A 24,302-nucleotide genomic window follows, 5' to 3' on the forward strand; every position below is an offset into this window, starting at 1 on the left:
CTGCATCTAGCAGAAAAATTCCAGGAGGAAATTGGGTTCTCCCAGTCAAACAGAAACTTTTCATGTTGCCTCATTTCCGCCATCCCAAACCTCTGGATTGGTAAAACCCAGGAACTCAAACACATCTTACCTCCCAGTCAGTGCTGTAATGTCACAAATCACTAATCTCCAACCCTGTTTGCCAAAGTCAAACAACGCCTGGCCCCGACAAAGCCCTTCACAAACAAAGCCACACCTGGCCTGCAAGTTAGGCTAAGTAGATTACTCTCTAGACACAGCTGAAAGTTTAAGCTGCCAAAACACTCTTTCCTCTTCCTGGAGGGTTTTTCTTTGCTCTAAGCCCCTCTTCCACCCAGGGAAGCCACCCTGCCTCCAGGGGCCATGGAATTCTCCGGAGAATTTAATTCTGTCAGGAAACAAGTCAACCTCTCCCCCATCACAAATGTGGAGGACAGGCTTGGCTGGAGTGGATTAGGTTAGGAGGGAAGGTGGTGAGGAAGTCCTGGCTTGAGGTCTTGGTGGATTAGGTCTATGATACCACTTTCTCCCACTGTGAATAAAGTTGGTATCCTAACCCCATTTCCAAAGAACTCAGGCATCTTCGAGTACCTTAACTCCAATCACTCTCTCTTGAATTATATGCTATTGTTGCCCGATATTTTAGTTCTGACTCCTTTTACCACCACAGTGTAAATATTTTTTGTTTTACAGAGACGGTTTAAAAATACTCATTTAAGATTACCTACCTATATACCAACTTTTCTAATCCTTGACATTCCTTATCTCCTCCTTCCTAAAGTAAGGTCTTTAGATATTCTTTTGAAGTTTTGTTGATAGTAAACTCCTCTGTTTTTGTGTATAAGAAAATGTATTTCTTTCTCATTCTTAAAGAATTTCTTCATTGGGTGTTCTAGTTAAGACTTATTTTCTCCTACCACTTTGAAGATAACTACTGTCAGTTTATAAGTAAATAAGTACAACTGACCCTTGAACTTGAGAAGAGATGCTTAAACTCTTCATAATTAAACAAATGCAAGTGAAAATGAAAAGAAGATAACTACTATCTTCTGACTTCAGTGTGGCTGCTGAGAAATTAGCTGTCAGTCTAATTGCTGACCTCTTTTCTGGCTGCCTTCATAACATTGTGGCTGCTTTTGGTATTCTGTAGTATCATTTCAATGTCTCTAGATGTGGAATATAGTTGACTCTTGGACAACGGTGGGCTTAGGGGCGCTGACCCCTCTGCGTGGTTGAAAATCCATGTATGATTTCTGACTCCCCCAAAACTTAACTACTTAATAGCCTACTGTTGGCCAGAAGCCTTACCAATAAACAGTCAATGCATACTTATTTTGTATGTTATATATATTATATGTTGTATTCTTACAATAAAGTAAGCCAGAGAAAAGAAAATGCTATTACAAAAATCATAAGGAAGAGAAAATATATTTACCATTGATAAAGTGAAAAGTACGGATAAAGGTCCTCATCCTTGTCATCTTTACATTGAGTCAGCTGAGGAGGAAAAGAAAGAGGAGGGGGTGGGTCTTGCATCTCAAGGGTGGGAGAGGCAGAAGAAAATCCATGTATAAGTGTATCCACACAGTTCAAACCTGTGTCGTTCAAGGGTCAACCATGCTTTTGATTTCTTCTGCCTGGGATATAGGGTGTCTCTGCATCTTTGGATTGGTGTCTATCACCAGTTCTAGAGAAACCCTGGCCATTGTGTCACAAAATTACCTCTCCTCCATTCTCTATTCTCTCCTTCTAGGGCGTCCATTAGACTTGTGTTCAACCTTCTTCTTCTGTGCTTCATGCCTCTTAATAGCCTTTTAATAATTTCCATATCTTTATCTTTCTCTCTGTACTGCATTCTGGTCATTTTTTTTTTTCATAAGCTTTGTCAGGTCAGTAATTCTCTATTCAGCTATATAAATCTGTGGTTTAATCCGTCCATTGAGTTTTCAGTTTTAATGATTTTATACTGTTGTTGTTTTGTAATTCTCTGTGGCTAGTTTGCAAATCTTTCTGGTCATTTTCTTAAAGTCTCTTTTTGTTTGTTCATTTTAATATTTCATATTTTAGTATATGAAATATTTTATATATAGTAATATTCTATGTCTGAGAATACTGGATATTTGGTAATTGAGGGTGTAATTCTGTTGTTTATCATTTATGCCAACTCTCATTTACATTGTTTTGTTTTCTTATGTTTTGAGAAATTATTTGTGTGAGCTGTATTTGATAAAATTTAACAGTATCGAGGGCTCAAACTGAGAACTTTCCTCCAGAGAAGATTTAAATTTCTTGTGTCCTGGAACTTGGGATCAGGACTGATCTGGGACTGCATTAGTAACCTTTAAGGATCTTGACTTATTGCCCAAGTCTCGGGTTCAGCTGCCCCACCATGGGAGGGTCCCAGCGCTCAGTCTCTGGTTCCAGAGGACTTAGCAGCACCTGCTCCCAGGGCTACCCTGACTTGTGTGTGTGCTTGCCACTTACTATTTTTATTTTATATTTCCTTCCTTTCCTCCCCTCTTCCTTGTATGTATGTATGCATGTGTGTATCTATGTACTTTCTTGGGACATTTTCTTTAATTTTTTGGTGGTCATAAATGCATTATAAGATTGTTATATTTCCCCAGGATCCTGTTATATTGTAGCAGGAAGACCTTGCAGAATATGTGCTAGGAGCAGAAAAATGGATCTCTTATAGAATACCCCCAGTTCCTTGTCTCCTTTCAGTTACAGCTAACTTGGGCCTAAGTGTCAAATGAGACCTGGAACTACTCTACTCTTGGTTTATGGGGTATAATGGTACCCTAATACCCAGCACAATTTCACATTCTACCTACTAATCTTTTTTGTTGGACTGATCACCTTGAGGTCATTGGCCAGAGATGTGTCTTCAAAATATAGTACTGCATAGGTAAATGATGATTTTTTTTAAAAAAAGAAACAAATTAGACCCCATATTTGGTTATTCAACTCCTTTAAAAGATGTTTTCAGCTAACATATATCATTTACATGATTTCTTAAAAGAAAAAACATAACCTATTGCTTGTAAAATCTTTTTGTTTTTTCTTCTTGGAAATGATGTTGCCATCATTTGCTTCTTGAAAATCAAGCTTGAGTCTAATATTTCTTTTTGTACCTAGTCACATCTGTCATGTAACAAACTTTACTGGAATTGAATTGCATTTTCTAGATGGTTTGACAGAGACCTGGAAATGGCATTTAGGGATGTTCCATCAAATAGCATTTTAAATCTCCTGACAGGTCAGTCTTTAATTAGTAGAGCAGGTTATTTGGTTCAAATTATAGATCCAAATCATGGACTTTAGGGATACTTTCTGAAAACTGCTTCCTTGTTCTAGTTCTAATAATTGGCACTGCATTTGTTCCACATTATTGTTGAGCAGTTACTGTAATTAGATGAGAGAGTCTCACAAGGATGGAAGTTGGAGATAGAACTGGGTTTTATTTGGTGTTAATCAAGACAGTCTTTAGTGTTTTTGTCTCACCTGGATAGAGACTACTGAAAGAAATGTGTAAGGCACTAAGCATTTCCTAATGAATGGTGGTAAGAAGGGTCTTTGAATGTGAACATTTCCTAAATTTTATCTCTCAAAAAATAACCTTACAAAACAAGTCAAAATTTCTTAGGGAAATTACAGAGCCTTTGTATCAACAAAATAGCAACAGGATGCATTGTAGAATGTTATGCATCTGTTTATTGCTCAGATGCATAAGGAATACCAGTAAAGAACATATCACCTACTTTTTCTTTGCTTTTGAGAGACTGCTCTATTTTTTATCTTGCCTAGTGTTCTGATCCCCTTGGTTGTAACCATAAGAAAATCTGATGAGAATTATGTAGGCCATCTGCCCTAACTTCACAAGTGAGAGAAAAGGAGACTTTACCTGGGGAACCTCATCTCTTTTCTGATGAAAAATGATGAGTAATCCGTGATTTCTTGAAATACAATGTTGAATGGGTGAATAACAAAGGGCATGTGAGATTTGTGGGGTTGATTGCATGCTTCCTAAAACTCAGAATATATGGCACATCCTTTAAACACAAAAAGATCCTCTGCTGGTTATCTGCCAGGGACATGCAAGGGAAGAATGACCAAAATCCATATGTTTACGACAGTTCTTGAGAAAGTCATCTCCTATAGACTTTTAAGATGCTAATAAGAAAACAAATAAATTTAAGAGCTATAGCGGGTGAAGTTACTTAGGGCATAAATGATTTCGACAAGCTTGGGAATTTACAAAATATAGGAAGCAGGATGTTTCTTGAGAGTGTGGCCTAAAACACTTCGGACAAATGCCAGGCCTGGGCTACCCTCTGAATATGTGTCCCAACCCATACTTTAGGGAACCCCTCCTCAAACTCTCTATCTGAAAATCTCATCTTTGGGATGGATGCAGTGAACTCCTTCCTGCTGAAGTATAAATGACTAATAAGCTTTGTGGATTTCCTCCTCCTGGTTTATAACTGGAGATAATCTTTAAGTCAACGGAATGCAGCCTCAGTTGTGTACTAGCCAAGTGTATCTCCTTGGAGGAAGTGGTGAGGAGTTCTAAGTGCTATTTAGAGTTATAATGCTTTTCCTGTGGTGTATGCAGCATCCCCAGCTGCTGGTGCTAAGATTAGGTAGGTGAGACTTATGGTGGACTTTATGCAGACTTCTTGATGGGGCTTTGTAGGCAGAGCAGAGAGCCTGTGTAACTCATCTTTGTATTGTTCATTTCTAATTCAATGCCTGGTGCAAGATAGAAACTCTGTAAGTATTGGCTGTTGAATGGAGGTCAGCCTGGGACCTGCCAACAAGGCATGGTGTCTGGGAAGGAAGAAGGAGGAGGTATATACGCAGGTGCCTGAACTTCTGCTTCCACTTCATCCCAGGTCCTCACCTTTCATCCAGGAGCCTGGGTACTACAGGCTTTGTGCTCCAGTTAAGTGGGTACACCCCCCTCTTTCCGGTAGGCCCTAAGAGGCCAACTTGACCAGAACGCCGAACGGCAGCTTTTCTCCCTCCAACTCTTAAGTCTGTGATTTTCTGAGCCTTGGATTCATCAGGACACAGAAGGAAGATTTGTTCCCCCATGAGGCTGTTGCTGAGGACAGTTTGTGCCAATCTACTGATCTGTCCCCCAGCCTTTGCTCTTAAAATGGCAAATTTCCAGATGTATGACATTTTTATTATTCTAGGGGAAAAAGCTCTTTAAATGCCTTTTGAAGGGGAGGAGAAGAGAAGTCGCTAGTTTAATTTGGACAGAGTGGTTTGGCTTGGGTCCTATAGCCATATCATAATGAGTCTTTATTTAGGCACACATCCATGGAGTAATTAATCCAGGAGGGGCAAAAGCTAGTTATTTATCTTAGGTACCTGACAAATTCTGTTTTATACCTGGAGGTAAAGTTGAAGATGCATGTTCACAACCAAAAACTTCTGCATCTAAAAGAGGGTATTAGGCCTTGTCCCACTAACTTACAGCAGAGCTGGATTAAGTGATTTTCTGTGACTAGGGAAAGGAGTATTGACTGCATTCTCCTTCCTAATTCCCGCAGACACTAAAAATGTGTATCCACTCCATCTATGTCCTGCCAAATCTTTCTACCCAAGGACAAGAGGCCACTGTACAAAATCTGGTCTTTCTTGTACCTGGTTTGTGGTTAGGAAAGGTTATTGAGCCTAAGGATCTCTTTATGATGTGTCCCCAGCCTAAAACCCCCTACTTACTTAAAATCCCTTTATCCCAAATGTCTACAATATCAGTCATAATGATACCTTTTCATGTTCATTTGTTTAGATATGCCACACTTCTGCCTGCTGTTGGCAACCCTCCTGGACTAGGCTGCTCTTGTTAATCACATGGATGTTGTGAGTATTATGTTCACAAGTGGATGTAGAGAAGATATTTTTATTTAACTACAAATGCTCACCACATGAGCTACTCATGCTTAGCAAAAATGTATTAAACATTTGTGATCTGGAGTTTCATTAATCTCAGGGATTACGCCGCTTGTTCATTGGTTAAATAATGTGGTTTCAGTATCTTCCCCTAATCATATTGACTTTTTATGAAAGAACTTTTGACACAAAGCTGTGTCTCAGAATGTTTTGATGTAAAGGTAGCTGCTGATCTTAATTTGCAATTGTGGATTCATTTCATCTTGTATGCTTTTATGTTATAGGTTTCTTAACGTTGCCAGCATGAAAGTGCTTCAGATGGCTTTGCGTCCTAATCTTGTGGTTCTGTTCACTGAAGATAAGCAGCAATTTTTTGGTTATTTTATTTTCCTATGGATTGCCAATAGGTCTAAATAACCTCCTTAGTTGTACTGGCAGGACCAAGTAAAAAGACAAGGGATGAAAAAGAGGGAAGGAAAAAAAGGAAAGAAAGAGAGAAAGAGCGAGGAAATATGAGAAAGAAAAAGAGGAGGGAAAGCGGAAAGACAGAATTGTCTTGGGAAGGTGATATAGGCCACTAATTACTTTAGAGCTGCAAGCCTCCTGCACAATAATTTATTTGTAAGAAAGGGCCCATCTTCAGAATCCCAAAAGAAAGTATATACGTGGGCCTGTGTGGTTGGTCAGCACCACTTCTCTCCTCCCTAAGTTTAATGATCAAAGGATGGGAAGGCTGTCAGATCCCTTCCTGGATCTTAAGTCAGTCTCTTGTGTGACTGACTTGAAGAGTCACAATGAAAATTTCCCAACATAAAGCAAAGGACATCTGACCAGCAAAGTCTTTGGGAGCTAAAACAGAATGAGAGGCTAGAAAGAATTGATGATGAAAATACTTCTTTCAAAGAGAGAAGCGTCTTAGAAAAGTCCACAGACCCACAGAATCTTAGACAGCACTCTCAGGTGATCATTTTAGTCTTGTCATTTGTGCTTTATTTATGGAGAAACTGAGACCAGGAGAGGGGAAAAGACATGCCAAAGCTAACCCAGTATGGGGCTGAGCAAAGCCATGCATCCTGGGTCCATGCTCCCTTTTTTAAAAGAAACACTAATAGGCAAGTCAGGGCTGGTTGCATAGAATCAAATGAAATAGGGCAGACAGAATTTATTTCATTGACTGCTTAAAGAAGAGCCGTGCCTAGAATGAAGTTTATTTTTTTGAGGTTTTGAAAATGTAAATTTTCCAGGGCCATGCCAGATTCCCTGTGTGCAACAAACAGAAGCAGCATTCTAGATGGAACCCAGGGAGCCTGGGACAGATTTACAAAGGGTTCACGTAGAAATGGACTCACCTTTCATGTACCATGATTTGGTTTCAGTTTGGGCAAAAGGAAAGGGACATAGAAAAGTACATAGGTTAATGACAAGTGGAACATGATTGCTTAGGCCCTTTCTCTAGGGAAGGGGTTAGATGCAGCTCGATTTCTCAATCTCTGGCAGCTCTAGTGGGTGTGGGGCCAAAGCCCAACATTTTGGCTCCCTCTCCTTTTCCACAGATGGAAGTGAAATGAACTCATTGGCAGCTACACGCCGAGAAGGAGAAAGGCTTTGAAGCCTTTTTAGTGCTACTTAGCAAGGAGATGTGCTGCTAAAGACTGGGGACAACTTATTTCCATTTTACAGATGTGCAGTTTGTTAACTGTGCTTGGCCCTGCCCCATTAAATTAGCCTTCCACTCTTGGTAGCTTGTTGAATGAATTGCTAGGGCTCTGCTTCATTGCTGCTTGGCAGGCAGTTTAGTAGAACACTTTGGTAGCAAGCACCAACACAGAATTCTGAGACTTAGATTGTTTCAAAGTCTGTCCAAAGCCCTCAGTTTCTGGGAACTGATGCTATTATTTATTTACTTCTTTAAAAATTTTTTTCTATGGTGCATTTCATTGTAGCAACAGACCAAGAACAATTATGGATCAGGAACTGTAGTACTTATGTAATTATATTTCAGAGTTTTGTTTTTACTAGGTTCTAGATCTCCAGTGAATTATGTGGCCCACAGCCTCTCATTTCTATGTGCATCTGGGTTGCTTCTTCTTTAGCCAGACTTAAGATTTAAAGGGTCCCACAGACTCATATTCAGGAAATTGAATGTCTTTGGCTAGAGCGATTCTAAACTGCAAAGTAGTCTTGGGAAACTGGGCCTCTGTAGTCAGTTTAATGAGGTACTAAGACCCAGGAAAGGTACTAAGGCTCTGTGGTCAGTTTAATGAGGTACTAAGACCCAGGAAAGGTACTAAGCCTCTGTGGTTAGTTTAATGAGATACTAAGACCCAGGAAAGTTACTAAGACCCAGTAGTTATCAATAAAACAATTATTCATTAGTATAGTTTCATTGATAATTAGTGGGTCTTAGTACCTTTCCTTCCTCCCTGTCCTTTGACTTTAGGTGCTGGAAAGGGAGTCAGTGTAGCCAGAGTAAATCTGTTTCACTTCAAGATCACAACTAGGCGTTGGTATTGATTTCTCCTCCCTTTGGGAATATCTTAGAGAACAGTCTTGGGAACCATGCAGAGTTGGGCATCTTTCAAGAGTATCAGAACCACTAAGTCGAAATACATTCACATGTCGGCTTGTAAGGTATAATCCTAGATGTATTACTGCAAGATTAGCAGAACTTCTTGGGGCACTTGCTTCAGTTGGCTTTGACTTTTTGTAGAGTGCTTTTCTTTGCTAGAATCAGGGAGAAGGGAAGGTGAGAGAATGTTCTTTCTACCTTCATTCAGTGTACTTCAGTGTCAATATGGAGATACACAGGAGAATGTGTGTGAGCTAAAAGAGTGAAATAAAGAAAATCCATTTAGCAAATATTTATTGAATGCCTTCTTGGTGCTATATGCTGTAGATACAGCAGTGAACAAGCTATGGTTCCTGTTCTCTGGGGATATGTTATATTGAGGGGAGAGGAAAGACCAACAAGCAATATGTTTCTAGTGGTGGCAAGTGCTATGCGAAAACAATAAATGAAGGAAGGAAGGTTAGGAAGAAGGAAGGAAGAGTAAGCAAAGCAAGCCAGCAGGGAAGGGGGCTGGGGAATGCTGGTGGTATTATTTTATGAAGTGTGGTTCTGAGAAGGGGACGTACAGCGGAGACCTGAAGAAAGGAGAGAGAGAGAGCCCCATGTACTTGAGCTGGAGAAGGATCAGGCAGAGGGCTTAGTGGGATGGAGTCAGCTTATCCCTGTGCTCTTCTCTGCAGTCACATCTTACTACCTTGGCTGCTTCTGATTTACAAGTTGGCTATTCTCATTTAAACCATAGTTTTATGAGGGTGGCTGCTATAGAATTATGCCTAGATTGTACTTTATTAAAGCAGTTGTTGTTGTTGTCAAGCACCAAATTCATTATATTTCAATTACATGGAATTCTGATATTTTAGAAAGCCACAGAAAAGACTCCAGCCTATTGAACTCTTTATCGCTTCTAAGGTATCTGTAGGCCTGGAAAACTATTCCTTGGGGGATGGGAATGCTTACATAAATGTAGAGTTGTTTTACTGCCCCTGCAATTCAGATCGCTAGAGAGTATTCATCTGAAATAAAAGTAGGTTTACTTAAGATAGATTTGAATCAATGATATAACTTGAAGTTATGCCAACAACCCCATTCTCTCACAGTATATGATGTGGCAGAGGGAAAAGTTGGTATGGGAGAAGGCAAAGGAATGCAAGAGCTTTGCATTAGCCAAATTTGGAAGCAAGCCAGGATCCATCCTGAGACCACGTAGTCAATCTGGGTTGTCAATCACTGTCTACCAGCCCAGGGCTACTTGATCAAGATCTTTGGAATTGGTGTGCTGGAACAAAGAGTAGCATGCAAGGTTAAGAACATGCTATATTCATAAAATAATATTTTAAAACCAAAGTTATTTTAGAATCATGGGAAATATTTAAAGCAACCATCAACTCTTTGAAGATTACTTGTAGGGCCAGGCGCAGTGGCTTATGCCTGTAAGCCCAGCACTTTGGGAGGCTGAGGCAGATGGATCACTTGAGGTCAGGAGTTCAAGACCAGCCTGGCCAACATGATGAAACCCCATCTCTACTAAAAATACAAAAATTAGCCGGGTGTGGTGATGCACGCCTGTAATCCTAGCTACTTGGGAGGCTGAGACACAAGAATTGCTTGAACCCAGAAGACGGAGGTTGTAGTGAGCCAAGATTGTCCCACTGCTCTCCAGCCTGGGTGACAGAGCAAGACTCTGTCTCAAATTAAAAAAAAAAAAAAAAAAAAAAGATTACTTGCAGTTGTGTCTGATTTTCCCAGGGTCCCTTTGTAATGTCAATTGTAAACTATTTTTTTTGTAAGTTTTGAGAATTCCTTTAGGTTAAAAGGATATTGTTTAATGAGCTTTGTGTGCATATTTAAATATGTATATGTATGAATAAAGAAATGTGTATTTTTGGCCAGGCACGGTGACTCACATTTGTAACCCCAGCACTTTGGAAGGCCAAGGTGGGTGGATCACCTGAGGTCAGGAGTTCGAGACCAGCCTGGCCAACATGGTGAAACCCCATCTCTACTAAAAATACAAAAATAAGCCAGGGGTGGTGGCAGGCACCGGTAATCCCAGCTACTGAGGAGGCTGAGGCAGGAGAATCGCTTGAACCTGGGAGGCGGAGCCTGCTGTGAGCCAAGATCATGCCACTGCACTCCAGCCTGGGCAACAGAGTGAGACCATGTCTCAAAAAAAAAAAAAAAAAGTGTGTTTTTTTCCAAACTATTTCTATGGAGGTTTAAAATATTTTTAAAGAAAGAATTAAGAAGCCTCAGAAGTCAATGAGAGATACTTTATTAAGAACCAGAGCTGATATCTTATGTCACATTAAGGGGACATTTTCCTTGATTCTCCCTGCCATCCCTCCCCATGCCAGGCTGGGAGTGGTACCCTTTCTTTGTGTTCCCAGAGTATCCCATGAATGCCTAATCATAGTCATCGCTACCTGCTAATTCATATCTTTCCATGGCTTTCTGGAGGGCTGACACTGTGTCCTTGAGCTTAAAATTACCAGCAGTTTGCATGGGGGCTGACATGTAATAGGGGCTCCATATATGTTTATTGACTACATAGAAGAATGAATTAGTTATTAAGATTTATATCTTATTCAGAATATTCTGGCAACCAAAGCAAAAAGAAAAATGTATTAGTTTCACCGTTTCATATGCATTTAAGTCTAAACAGAGCATTACTTCAGAAGTTACATTTTTCTCCGCTTGGTGCTAAGTGCCTGAAAGTATTTATCTGATGAAACAGTGAGTTTCATAAGAAGCATTATTTTCAATATTTCATAAGCTACCAGTGCCCTGGACTAAATGAAAGAATTACCGTGGCTTTTGGTAGAACCTTACAGCCAGAGGCCAACTCCAGCATCCAGAGATTCCAAGTCTTCATTAGCTTCTTAGCAGATTCGCTGTTACAACGTCTCATTCCCAGATGGCAGTGGGTCACGAGCCATCTTATTTTATGCCACTGGATTTTATTTTCATGATTGCAACTCTCTAATAGATATTCTACTGAAAGATTTTACTGTGTTCATAGGCTGAAGCATTAAGTGAAGTGTGTGATTTAAGGAAAAACACCCAATAGAAAACAAATTGTAAGGGTGTTGCAGTTAGTTTAGAAGGATATGGCTCCTCCAAATTCCGCAGAGGCATTTGTCCTTGCTGACTTATAAGCTTTGTGAGAAAATAATTATTTTGTGAAAAAAATGTGAATACTGGTCAAAGTAAGCTAATGAATATTGGCCTAATTAAAAAATGTTTTTAGGCAGCTTATTCTATGAAGAGGGAACAGTGCTAAGGAGTACAAAGATGTAGTTGCTGAAGGAAAGAAGATTGATTGGTTTTTGCTCTGTATATATGGGCCAAGATAGAGAAAGAGGACAGAGAGGAAAATTAAAAATCCTTTGATCCAGCAACAATAATTCTTCATTTAAATGTTTTGGATGGATGCATTTCCTTTTAAGTTGGATAATAAATTAGTAGAGAAAGGCAGTGAGTAGTTGTGTTCTGAATCCCAAGGCAGTCTAAGGAGAGAGTGAAGGCAGCAGACATTTATTGAGCATCTGCTATTTTCTAGGCATTGTGTAAAGGACTTTAGGTATTGTTTTTCTTTGAACTTTTATAGTAATCCTGTGAGTCAAAGAGGGGGAACTGGATGAGTGAGGTTAATTAAATTGTTAAGATCATGCAGTTAGTGTATATATCAAAGCCATGATTGAATTCACTTAAGTGTGTTCCAAAGCTCAGGCTGTTATTATTTTATTTTTAGGATACTCCAGTGGTTTCCCATTTACAAGTAAGGGATGCACAGGAGCTTCAGAGAGATTGCAAAGGGTTCATTTAACGGTATATCTGGCTTATCTATGCATAAGAAAATATGTATCTCTGAAATTATATGTATGTCTCTATTTCAAAAACATGTAGGCATTTCAAAATTTACCAATTAAAATTTTATTCAAAAACATTTTTTCTGGAATATAAATTCAACAAGAGCAGAGATTTTTGTATATTTTATGTGATAACAACTCATGTGCTTACAACCATGCTCAGCATAGCAGATGCTCAATAAATATTTGTGCATACAAGAGTGAAACAATCATTATAGTTCTTTAAATATGCCAGGGCTTATTTAATCAAATTTTTGTTAGTAGACATTTAGATTGTTTTCATTTTTTCTTTCATAAACAACACATCTGTACTATAAATAAGTCTCTATACATATAACTTTGCACCTTACAAAGAAATATTCTATTATTTCATTATAATAGATTGCTGGAAGTAAACTTGCTGGGTCAAAGGAATACATATTTTAAATTTTAATACAATCTTTCTGGGGCAATTTGGCATGATGTATCAATGCCATTACCTCTAATACCATATAAAATTATCTGTTTCACATCCACCTGGCTGACATTAGGAGTTAATCTTTTCACTCTTTATAAAGTATCATTAAATTCCAAAATTCAGAAGGCTTATTGCTTCCTCCAAGTTTCTATTTATCCTTCTTAGAAGCTAGAGTAATATCCTGCGGCTTCTTTCCTCCTGAGTTGAAGGAGTTTGTGTGATGACATTTTTCAATGAAATTACTTTTTTAAAAAACACAAATTATGTTCTCTTTTCTACTCTCTGAACTCCTGTTTGAATATATGGATTCAGACTCTTGTCATTGGTAAATATGAACCTAGGGAGGGAAAGGAAGTCTGGAATTAGTTGCACATTATTAGCAGGTGGAATCTGACCACTTGCTGAGAAACAATTTATGTATTGCTGTACTCCATGTGATTTCTTGTTCCAGGCCCAACCAGTTTGAATGAATGTGACTCCATAGTATGTTCAGGTTGGCTGTTAAAGATGTAGAGAAGAAGCTACTGACTTTTATCTTTGCCACATAAGCAGGTGTAGATGTGGATGGGAAAATCCATGTGTGACCAACAGATCTTTCCACCTAGCAAATAAAGAAAAGAGCACTGGCCTTTTGCATGGGTTTTCAGCAGAGGAGGTTTTCTTTTTTTAAGTAGACACAGGGTCTTGCTCTGTCACCCAGGCTGGAGTGCAGTGGTATGATTATACCTCACTGTGTCATCGAACTCCTGGGCTCAAGCAATCCTGTCACCTCAGGCTCCCAAGTGGCTAAGACTATAGGTATGGGTACCACACTCGGCCCATTTTTAATATTTTTGTAGAGACAGAGCCTTGCTATATTACCCAGGCTAGTCTTGAACTCCTGAACTCCTGCCTCAAGCAATCCTCCTACCTTGGCCTCCCAAAGTGCTGGGATTACACATATGTGAGCCACTGCACATGACCATCAGCAGAGGACTTTAAGAACACACAGAAGCATATGTTCAACATTCTCCAAAACAATTTTGGCAGTGTTATATTTTCTAAAGTAATGTTCTCTTCTGTCTTATGCACATGAAAACTACGTGAACTGGTGTATTCCTCTTGCTGTTTACTAGGAAGTTCAGAACCAAATGTAAATCTTAATCACTCATTCATTCATTTATTCAATAAGGATACATGGAAACCCTGTGACATGTAGCACCGTGAAGTGCTGGCAGTCCTGAACTCAAGGCCACAGTGTCAGCCTTCCAGCAAGGTGGTTCGAGTTCCAACTCGGGAAGGAATGGTTTATTGCCTCCTGGAGCCCCTATGCTTTGGATGCTTGCCCTGGAAGGGGAGAGCATGGCTTTTCCATGAAACATAACTCTTTCTCCACTAAGCTTATTAGCAATAGAAAGGGGGCAGCTCATATTCCTCTCAGGTGTCGTCAAAGGCTGCTGTTGTCCAAGGGTGAAGGCCCCTTGGTAGCTTGATTAGCACACAGCTTGGCCTGTGCTGATTTTCAGATGGAGACCATCAGATATAATCTGCCGCTTCATTAGGTTGACACTCTTCCTGCCCCCTCTTGTAATAATGTCACCAGAGCACTTAATAATTTTAGGTAAAGGCTGTAAGCATACACTTCAGAGGCAACCTAGGGTCGGCGGTGACAGATGCTAGCAAGGCAAATCTTTTCTCATTCCTCATTTAAACAGCAAGGCACGGTTTAAAATATAACAAGCAAAGAGGTATCATAATGGGGAAAGTTTAAGTATTAGAGGAGCAGAACTTACAGCAACATAACTACTTTAAAACAAATATCTTATTCAAATTTGCCATGTTTCAAGATCAAGGGGGCCATGAAATAAATTGGATGATTATTACAGACTTAAAGAAGAGAACTTGTTTATCTTAGAGAAGAGAAGGCAGAGAGAGGCCTTTAAGTATTTGAAGATAGGTAATATGGATCATAGTTGTGAACTCCTCTCCATTTCCCATGAAAATTAGAGACATATGTCTTACATTTGTTCAAGAAGGAATTAGGTTAGACTATAAGAAGAACTTTCTAGGGACTGGAAAAGCCCATGGGTGGGAAGAAAAGAAGACTCACCTCTTTTTAAAATTTCTTGCTTCCTTCCTTTTTTGTTGTTGTGTGGGGGTGGATTTTTTTTTCTTTACTGGAACTGAATTCCAGAAGTAATTTATTGGCCTGACACCAGGCTGTGTATAAATTCACAAACGTATATAACCTGCTCCCAGAGGACCATGTGCATGTGGGAGGGATTGGACAGATTGTTCTATATTTCATGGGTGACAGGCTGTGGTGGGAAAGGGCTGGGGACCCTGAGTGTTTGGCTTGTAGCCTACACCTAACACCATCTTTTCTTGGTCAGTGCTGGTGACGCCAAGGCAATGAGCGAGCTTGTGGTTCAGTGCTTTGCATGATGTGGGGCTCCCTTAAAGAACCAAAGTGGGGAGAGTGCCTTCAGGGCAGGGCTGCTGGGAAGTGGCAGGGCGAGGAGGCTTCCTTCTGTCCCCATGATTCCCTCACATAGGGTAGTGCTAAGCGAGGTCCAGAGAAGGTAAATGGGAGAAGTCTCATAAAGAGTTGAACTTGTAGGAATCAGGGGTGCCCGTTCAGCATGGCAATTGAATCCTTGATCCTCAGGGAGTTAGCTAGATCCGACTCATACCTGCTGGACCATGAGAGCCAATGTCCCTCCCGCACTCTTAGATTCAAATAATTTCTTTAAGCTCATCCTTGCATTTAGAATGCCAGTACTTTTGTAGCATTGATGTTGTATTCCCCACATTGGCTGAAAGAAGGTTTTCCCTCACTTTTATGATTGGGTGACCAAGGAAATAAATGCCTGGTGAATTTCCACAAAATCCAGCATCGTGGCATAAATTCTTTCTCTCCATCTTGAATTTTCTTTCTCCAGAGAGAAAACTTTTCTCCATTTGTCCCATCTTTGATCGTTCGTTAGGCATAAAAGGAGAGAGGAAGCTGCAGTTTGCAAAAATAAACACTTTAGAAGGGATTTGGCCAAAACATAAAGAAAACAATGTTTACATTTCCCATCTGCAAATTTTATGATAGAGGCACATATTTATTTGGTGCCTACTGTGTGCTATAGGTACTGATAGATAACAGTAAAAAAAAGTCCCTGTTCTCATGGAACTTACCTTCTAATGTGAGAGGCCAACAAAAATCATCAGGTGGTGGTAAGTGATGAAAAAAGCACTAAAACCAGGTAAGGAAATAGAGATTGATAGGGTAGAATATTCTTTAGATAAGCTGGTCAGGGCAGGCTTTTGTGACTAAGTGACATTTGGGCAGAGAGCTGAGTGAATGCAGGGAGTAAGCCATGTGACTGTCTAGGGCAGAGCATTCCAGGAAATGGGAACCATGCGTGCAAAGTCCTGAGGCAGGACCACAATTGTACTTGGTGCATCCGCGTGGAGTACAGGGGGGAGAGAAATCAGGGAGGTAGCCTGATTTAAAGTTGTTTGGTGTGTCTTTTCATCTTCTGTATTTTTTGTATATTTTCTATCATTTTGTTCTGTTATTCTGGAAATGTCATTAGGAATTACATAGCAATGAATCAGATTTGTAAAGCCATTCAACATTTTGCATTCCAAGTGAATTTAATGGGTCCATAGTTTCTGAATTACTGATATATTGAATTTTTTCTGCCATGTTATTTTGTATTTGTTATATGAAATCTTTCTTACTTTTTTTCTTTTTACTTACTATTAAAAAAATTCCAACCTCCTGTTGGATTATCAAATTTTCTCTTATTCTTCTTTTACCCCCTGTACCTAATTGGAAGCTTTATTAATTTTAATTTCCCAGGGCAACTATAACAAAGTAATACAAGCCGGATGGCTCAGAACAACAGAAATTTATTGTCTCATAGTCCTGGAGGTTAGAAGTCTGAAATCAAGGTGTCAGCAAGGCCATGCTTCCTCTAAGATCTGTAGAGAAATCTTTCTTCTTCTCTTTCAAGCTTCTGGTGGCTTGCTTGCAGTCTTTGGTGTTCCCTGGTTTGCAGCTGCATAACTCGAGTCTTGTCTGCACAGTGAGTTAGTAGCTGCTGGAGAGAAAATAGTACTAATTTGGAATTCTCGCACCTGTACGGTTATAATAGTTAACTGATAACATCGAGACTTGGTCTGCTATCATTTACCTTATGGATTCCTGTATATGCAACCCTGCCCATGCTGCATATTAGAAACTTCTGCTCAGCTTTTAGAAAATACTGGTGTTCTGGCCAACTTCACTTAAGACCAGTTAAATTTGAATCTTGGTTGGCGTGGCTCTGGGCATTGGCGTTTATTAAAAGCTCCCCGGGTGACTTCATCACCCAGCCAGGATGCAGACCCATCGTGGGGAGACAATCTGGACAAATGTGTATTGAGCACTGGCTGAGTGCAGCCAGCCCTGCACTGGGCTTGGGAGGTGCACCCGAAGAAGACCCATGGAGCACCCATCTTGCTTTTTCCAGGAATGGGGTCCTGTAGCATTTATTGAGGGTCTTACACCAGGGGCTCAGTTAATATTTGTTAATTGGTTGATTGAATTGCAGATCACTGATAAGGGGCCTGGGATACGAGTGAAAGAAGTGTTGAGTGAGAAGGGAATTGGAGAGTGCCAGCCAAGTATTAAATTAGGGGAACAGGACAGGAGATACCGCATCCTTAAAATGCAAACTTTGTTTTTGCCACTTTCTTTTGTGTGTGTTGTATATAATGCTTATCAACCTCTCCCCCCATAGACAACTTTTTCGTATCTCCTGTCTTTAAAAAAAAAAGTTTTAATTTTAGAGACAGGGTCTCACTATTTTGCCCAGGCTGGCCTTGAACTCCTGGGCTCAAGTGATCCTCCCATCTTAGCCCCGTGAGCAGCTGGGACTACAAGTGCATGCCACTACGCCCGGTTTCCTGCCCTCTTGAACTAAGTATTTTTTTAATCGCCTTTTTCCTTCTTCATCTGATTACAAGCTACGTATCTTAATTGTATTCTTTAGGGAGTAACCTTCGTTTTAGAAATTAATAAACTTTTACTTTAGAATAGTTATAGATGTATGGAAAAGTTGAAAAGATAGTACAAAGAGTTCACATATACCCCACACTCAGTTTCTGCTATTATTCACATCTTACATCAGTTTGGCACATTTTTTACAATTAATGAGCCAATAATGATACATTATTATTAGTTAACATGCATAATCATTCAGATTTCCTTAGTTCTTTTCCTTTTGTCCATTATCTCTCCTACTATCCCATCTATGATATTACATGTATGCACTACACTTTAAAAAATATGCATAAATCCATTTATTTCCCAGCAAAGTTTAACTTAATTGACAGCTTTCTATTTGTATAAGATGAGACCATTAACACACTCTAATTCCCCTTTGTTTTTCCATCTCAACTTCTTGGCTCGTTGTATGTAAATTTTGGTTCCAACTTTTTTTTTTAGGACAATGAGTTTATGATCTGGGCAGGGACCTTTGGTGAGAAATGGCAGTTGTTCTTGGTCTTCCTATGCTGAGGATGTGAGAGAAAACTACAAGTCTACACCATGTTTTTACTATACCATTTGAAAAGTTTAGAAATTTATGTTCTAACATTGCAACATGTGATGCAAAAAAAAAAAAAAAAAAAAATCACACCACCATCACCCTAAAATAATGACAAGGGAAATTAGCTATGGGTGACAATAACTTGTCTTATCAATCTCAGCAGATCTCTCCTTCCAATTGTCTCTTCTGAGGAGCATAAAGACAGAATCATCACGAGATGCAGTAAATAACCCCCACAGAGTTTAATTGTTTTTAAATTGCAATTATAACTAATTAAATGCTAAGATGTGAACAGCTGCACAAGAATATTTAACAGATTTCTTGGCATCATCCCCACTTTTAATATTACTTTTAAAAGGCTAGCTATGGAAATAAGTAGTGAGTGGTTATTTTATGCTTTTCACATCAGAAACTGAAAAAACAACCTGAAAGTTGGCAAAGAAAGGATTCTGTGGTTTTTCTAAGTCTCTCAAGCCAGTGGACAGCCACAGCACTCAGCATAATTGGGTAAGTGTGGTCAGCAAGTCCTGAGAGATGAGATGAGATCAGTTCAAACTGCGTGATAAGGGAGGTCTTTGTGGTGGATTCTTTCATCTAACATACATATATTAAGCTTTGACTATGTACTTATCACTGTGTTAGAACTGGGGTCCCAGGGCAAAATAAATGATGACTTCTGCCTCAGAGGAGCTTGTAGTATGATGGCAGAGCTGGTCTGGTTCATCAGTGGCTTCAGCTTAATGCAGAGGATGGCAAACTATGGCCTGAAGCCAGCCTGCCAGTTTCTGTATGGCCTATGAGCTCAGAATGATTTGTATGAAGAAAAAAGAAAACAAGAATGGGGGTGGGGTCTTTGGGCACTGACTTTTTTGGCATTTCTGTCCAAAGTAGAGCCTCTATCTGGCCCTTTAGATGAAAGACTAGTTTTTTTTGTTTGTTTTTGTTTGTTTGTTTGTTTTCGAGACAGAGTCTCCCCCTGTCACCCAGGCTGGAATGCAGTGGCGTGATCTTGGCTCACTGTACTTTCCACCTCCCAGGTTCAAGCGAGTCTCCTGCCTTAGCCTCCCAAATAGCTGGGATTACAGGCACCCGCCACCACGCCTGGCTAATTTTTGTATTTTTAGTACAGACAAGGTTTCACCATGTTGGCCCTACTGGTTTTGAACTCCTGGGCTCAAGTCATCCGCCCACCTCAGCCTCCCAAAGTGCTGGGATTACAAGCATGAGCCATGGTGCCTGGCCAAGACTAGTAGTATTTTATAAGTAAGAATCACAGCATACTCGTGAGGCTAGGACAGCAAAATCTTACTGGGGAAATCAGAGAAGTCACCCCCAGAAGAGGAGATACTGTAGGAACAAACATTTAATGGCTTTTCCACTTGACGTGCCTTCAAATACAGCAAATTTCACATCTTCCACCCCTGATTTGTATTGAATTTGTTCTTTCCACTGTTCCCTATGAAACGTGGTGTCAACTGCTCTACTTGTCACTGCCCATTGATTGTGTTCCTTACTATGAAATCTACGGATGGGGCTTCAGAGGTCCTGAGAACCCCCTAAACTGAGAGTGTACAGATTCATATGTGCATTTTTTTTCTGGGAAGAGGGGTTCATAGCCTCCCTCAGATTCTTTAAGTGGTCCGTCATTTGAAAATGTTGAGAAACACAGTTTTAAATTAGGCTTCTTGGAATTAAAATCAGTACCACTGATGGTGGGTTCTGACTAGAGCAGATTCAAGCAGAGGGATTATGAGTTTCCTTCTGTTAGTCCAGGTCAAATTTCCAATAGCTTCATCCATTCACAGCATATTTAGAGAGAAACCCTTCTCAAACTACTGGATTGGTGTGCTTGGACGATACATGCAGTTGCGCTCTTGAGGGGACCTGGGATATTAGAGGATGTTTGCCTGGATGCTCAAGAGAGCAGAGTCTGAGAAAAAGATTAAGATACTAACAATTTACTTGGAAGACACAAGCCCGGGTGCGAGAGTGAGGGAAAACAGAAGTGAGACAGGGGAAGATACGGTGAACACATTGGGATGCTTTATTGTGCTGACTGATGCCTTCTGGCAAGCCTGAAGAACCACATATGTCTCTTCTGCAACTAATGCAGGAGGGTCACAAGGAAGGGCCACATGTTGAAACAGCCCATAGAAGAGAGAAAGAGGGGGTGGATGGATCTTCCAGCCTCCCTCCCTTCTCCCTTTTAACATCAGCAAAATTTTGTCCCATGAGCAGCTAATACTACTTCACTTGAAGTTGGCATCCTCCACCCCTCAGAGACTTCTCAGGAAGCTCTGTGGTGTGGTATTCTGGTCAATGCAAAACAGAGTGGTGACCCAGTGAAAGTGAGGGTGCCAGTCAAAAGAAAGAGAAATAAAAGCAATGCTTTAAGGAATCTGGGAAGGTGCACAAGGTTTGTTCCTCCTAGTAGGGGAGGCAGCAGACCTCTGAAGAAACAACAGGCGACAGTTGGGAGAAAGGAACTTCTGGGCAGAGGAAACATGTGACCGGAGGTGAAAACTGGAGAAGATAAGGTGTGCAAAGTAGGGCAGGGAAGAAGACAGTTCTGCTGAGATAGTGTATTCATGCCTCCATCTGCATGTCCATCTGATATTCATTAAGCTTCTATTCTGTGCCAATGACAATATGAGTGAACAAAAACAGAAATGGTCCTACCCTCGCAGAACTTACAGTGCAAGAGACAGATATTAATCATGTAATTATACAAGCACGTTCAAAATTGCAATGACGTGGCGTGCTCATGGGGGAATGAAGAGTGGACTGTTCTGTGAACCTTTATTAGGTGGAGTTAATCATGGTGAGAGAGGCCAGGCTCTCCAGGCTGAGTGGTGCATGCACTGAGATAGAAAGGAAGACTAAGAGTTAATAGCAAGTGAAAGGGAGGAAGGGGCACTGTAGGGGGGGATGCCATATTCAGAGGCTCTGCGGAAGGATGGAGCATGGCAAATATGAACCTCAGAAAGAAGACCGTGTGGCCAGAGCCAACAGAGGATGAGGGAGAATGGCAGGATGGGAGGTAGGCAGCAGGGCTGGGCCACGCCAGGCTGTGTGAAAGGAGTTTGCATTTGTCTGAGGAGCAGTGGGAGCCTTTGGATGCATTTATGTAGATAAGTATTATAATCAGGTTAGGGGTCATTTGGGAAGGCCCAGTAAAGAGAACCCCTAGATATTAAAGACCCTCTCAGTTTAGACAGTCTTGGCCGAATTATGGCTATTGGGGGCCACTCCTCAGAGACCCCAAATATTAACAACCCCAAGGATGTGTGAAGGAAAAGCAACTCCAGGAGAATTCCGATAGTAACAAACAATAGGCATTGGAGACTTTAGTGCTGGTAGCTGTGGAATTAGAAGACCCTTGCGCTTACCTGCCGGAACATATTTCAAACACTGTAGAACCTTCTACAAATTGTATTATTTTTTATTTCTTCACAACACTGTCAGGGCACAGGAAACTCGAGGTGCACACATGGAAAGTTCTAGAATTGAATCACGAATACGGGTGCCCTCCTGAGGCCTCATCCCTCCAGTGGGATTGCTGGGGATGGTCAGGTGAAGGGCTCCTCCCACACAGTCTAAGACTCCAGGGCGGAGAAGCACAACCCCAGCTTCTCAGCGGTTCCCAGAGCGTTGACTCAGATTCTCTTTGAGCCTTGCTTTACCCAAGGCCCTGATGCCTACTCTGCTTCCAGGAGGCTTGGGGGTAGTTGTGTGGCCTCAAACTCTACGTGTTCAAAAGAAAACAAAAACAAAACAAAAAACGAAGCAGAAATCCATGGTGAAGCAATTTGAGGAGGAAGAGCTATTATCAATCCAACTACTAATTTACCTTTAACTTGTGATAAAGAGGGTAACCCAAGTCATTAATCCAGAGGAGGGTATCTCTGAAGGACAGGCTTTTCTGCCTCTTGAAAAGCTTTGAAAGGAATTTAAATGAATTCTTATCTGATAGGGATTTATTTGTGTATTGTGACTACCTCCAGTCAGATCATACTGTGTGATGCTTTGTTTGAGGGTTTGTTTGTTTTTTTGTTTTTTGTTTGTTTGTTTGTTTGTTTTTGAGATAGGGCCTTGCTCTGTCACACAGGCTGGAGTGCAGTGGCACAGTTTCAGTTCACTGCAGCCTCTACCTTCCAGGTTCAAGTGATTCTCCCCCTGCAGCCTCTGGAGTAGCTGGGATTACAGATGAGCGCCACCACGCCCGGCTAATTTTTGTATTTTTAGTAGAGACAGGGTTTCACCATGTTTGCCAGGCTGGTCTCGAACTCCTGACCACAGGTGATCCACTCATCTTGGCCTCCCAAAGTGCTGGGATTATAGGTGTGAGCCACCGCGCCCAGCCTTGTGTGATGCTTTGGTGTGACTATAAGAAGCTTCAAGATTGAGTAGGGCAGGCTTGGCTGATTGGCTGATTGCAAATTTATGCACATGGGCCTGTGTGTGTGTGTGTGTGTGTGTGTGTGTGTGGTGTTTTGAGTGTGTGTGTGTGTGTGTATAGTCAGAGATGATGGTAGTCATGTGTTCTGAGCTATGGGTAGTTTCCATTCTTCTTCTGTTTTCAGGATATTTCAAGATGGCTGTAGGAACAAGTTTCTCTTGACCCGTTTGCCTGTCAATTCAGTACACAATCAGGCAAAGGAAATATCTCTATGCAATATTCCAGTGCCTCCCGTTCTATGGAATGCCGTGCATTTTCCTTTCTGAATTGAGCAGCTGCATGTGAAAATTGATTTAACATGTCAAATCTTGGATATTTCTTCTAAAAGCTTTTAGGTGAACCCTTGCTTAGTAATTCTAAACTGTGTTACATCTTCCCAGGGAAAAGAAATGCAGGACTTCACAGTTGGATTTGGACAAATTGGAGGCTTTTAGGAAAGTCATAAAAGTGATTAAGGGCTGGAGGGAGTGACTGACAAGAGATTAAAGGAGTGAAATTTGGATCTTTGCCAAACTACAGATGTTGGGGGAGCAGAGGGCAAAACACTTAGAAGATGATAAAATGCTGGGGAAGGAAGAGGGGCTGTTTCAAGGCTCTTAACCTCTTTTTGGCTCATGGACCTTTTGCAAATTCATAATAGCTCTGAACCATCTCCTTAGAGGGATGTCCAGGCTCATACATTTTTGGCCTGTCTCTTTTCTCACTCTAGTTTCCAGACGTGTGGTGTTATCACGTAAGTCAGAAATGGCCAGCCCTTTTGCTTTTTCAGTAGAAGTTAGAAATATAGACTTTAGTGTGAATTTTTCCATTTAAAAAACTGTGCTGGCCAAATTAAACCCCTCTCTGTGCCCTCTAGATTGCCAGTTTGCCTCCTCTTGTTGAGGGCAGTGCTGAGGAAGGCTGGATGCAATGGCTCACAGGTGTGACACGAGTGCTTGGCTGACTGCAAAGAGTAGGATTATGGGACAGTGGACGAACAAGTGTTTTACAGACTTCTACAGCCTGCAGTCTTATTGAGCAAACAGTAGCTGCAACACTGACTCAAATACATACCTGGAAATGATGCTAAGTGCTGTGAAGAGGTGGTGAGTGCTGTGTACCAGGGAGAGTACCCAGGGAACTAACCGAAGCAGAAGGGGGCATGGAAAGACCTCTAAGAAAGCAGCTAACCTGAAACCTGAAGGATACATTGACAAGGGGTGCGGGGAGGAAGAACATTCCAGGCATTTGGAGTTACGCAAGAATGACCAGAGTTCTATTAGGTTGATGAAAAAATAATTGCAGTTTTCACCATTAAAAGTAATGGCAAAACTGCAATTACTTTTGCACCAACCTAATAGAAAGAACTTGAACATTTATGTGTCTTCACATGTTATTTTCTTCATTTACAGGTAAAAACAGAGCCCGAACCAAGAAACTAAGCTCTCTTGAAAGGTTTCCAAGAGTTAATTTTGTG

General features: G+C 40.7%; 1 protein-coding gene across 17 annotated transcripts in view; it reads left to right on the forward strand.

Annotated features, from left to right (window-relative positions):
* Positions 1–24,302, forward strand: part of LYPD6B (LY6/PLAUR domain containing 6B) — a 176,826-nt gene that overhangs the window by 86,591 nt on the left and 65,933 nt on the right. For 14 of the 17 annotated variants that reach the window (XM_525939.8, XM_063790503.1, XM_009443452.3 and 11 more), the window contains one exon: positions 5,825–5,895. In XM_525939.8, the coding sequence (XP_525939.3) occupies positions 5,891–5,895 (5 nt within the window). In that variant the 5' untranslated portion in view covers positions 5,825–5,890. Of the gene's footprint in view, positions 1–5,824; positions 5,896–18,796; positions 18,895–24,302 lie in introns of all 17 variants that reach the window. The other 3 variants (XM_063790500.1, XM_016949796.3, XM_063790499.1) reach the window with 1 other exon arrangement.

Source organism: Pan troglodytes, chromosome 13, assembly GCF_028858775.2.
Source record: "Pan troglodytes isolate AG18354 chromosome 13, NHGRI_mPanTro3-v2.0_pri, whole genome shotgun sequence".
Taxonomy (NCBI): domain Eukaryota; kingdom Metazoa; phylum Chordata; class Mammalia; order Primates; family Hominidae; genus Pan; species Pan troglodytes.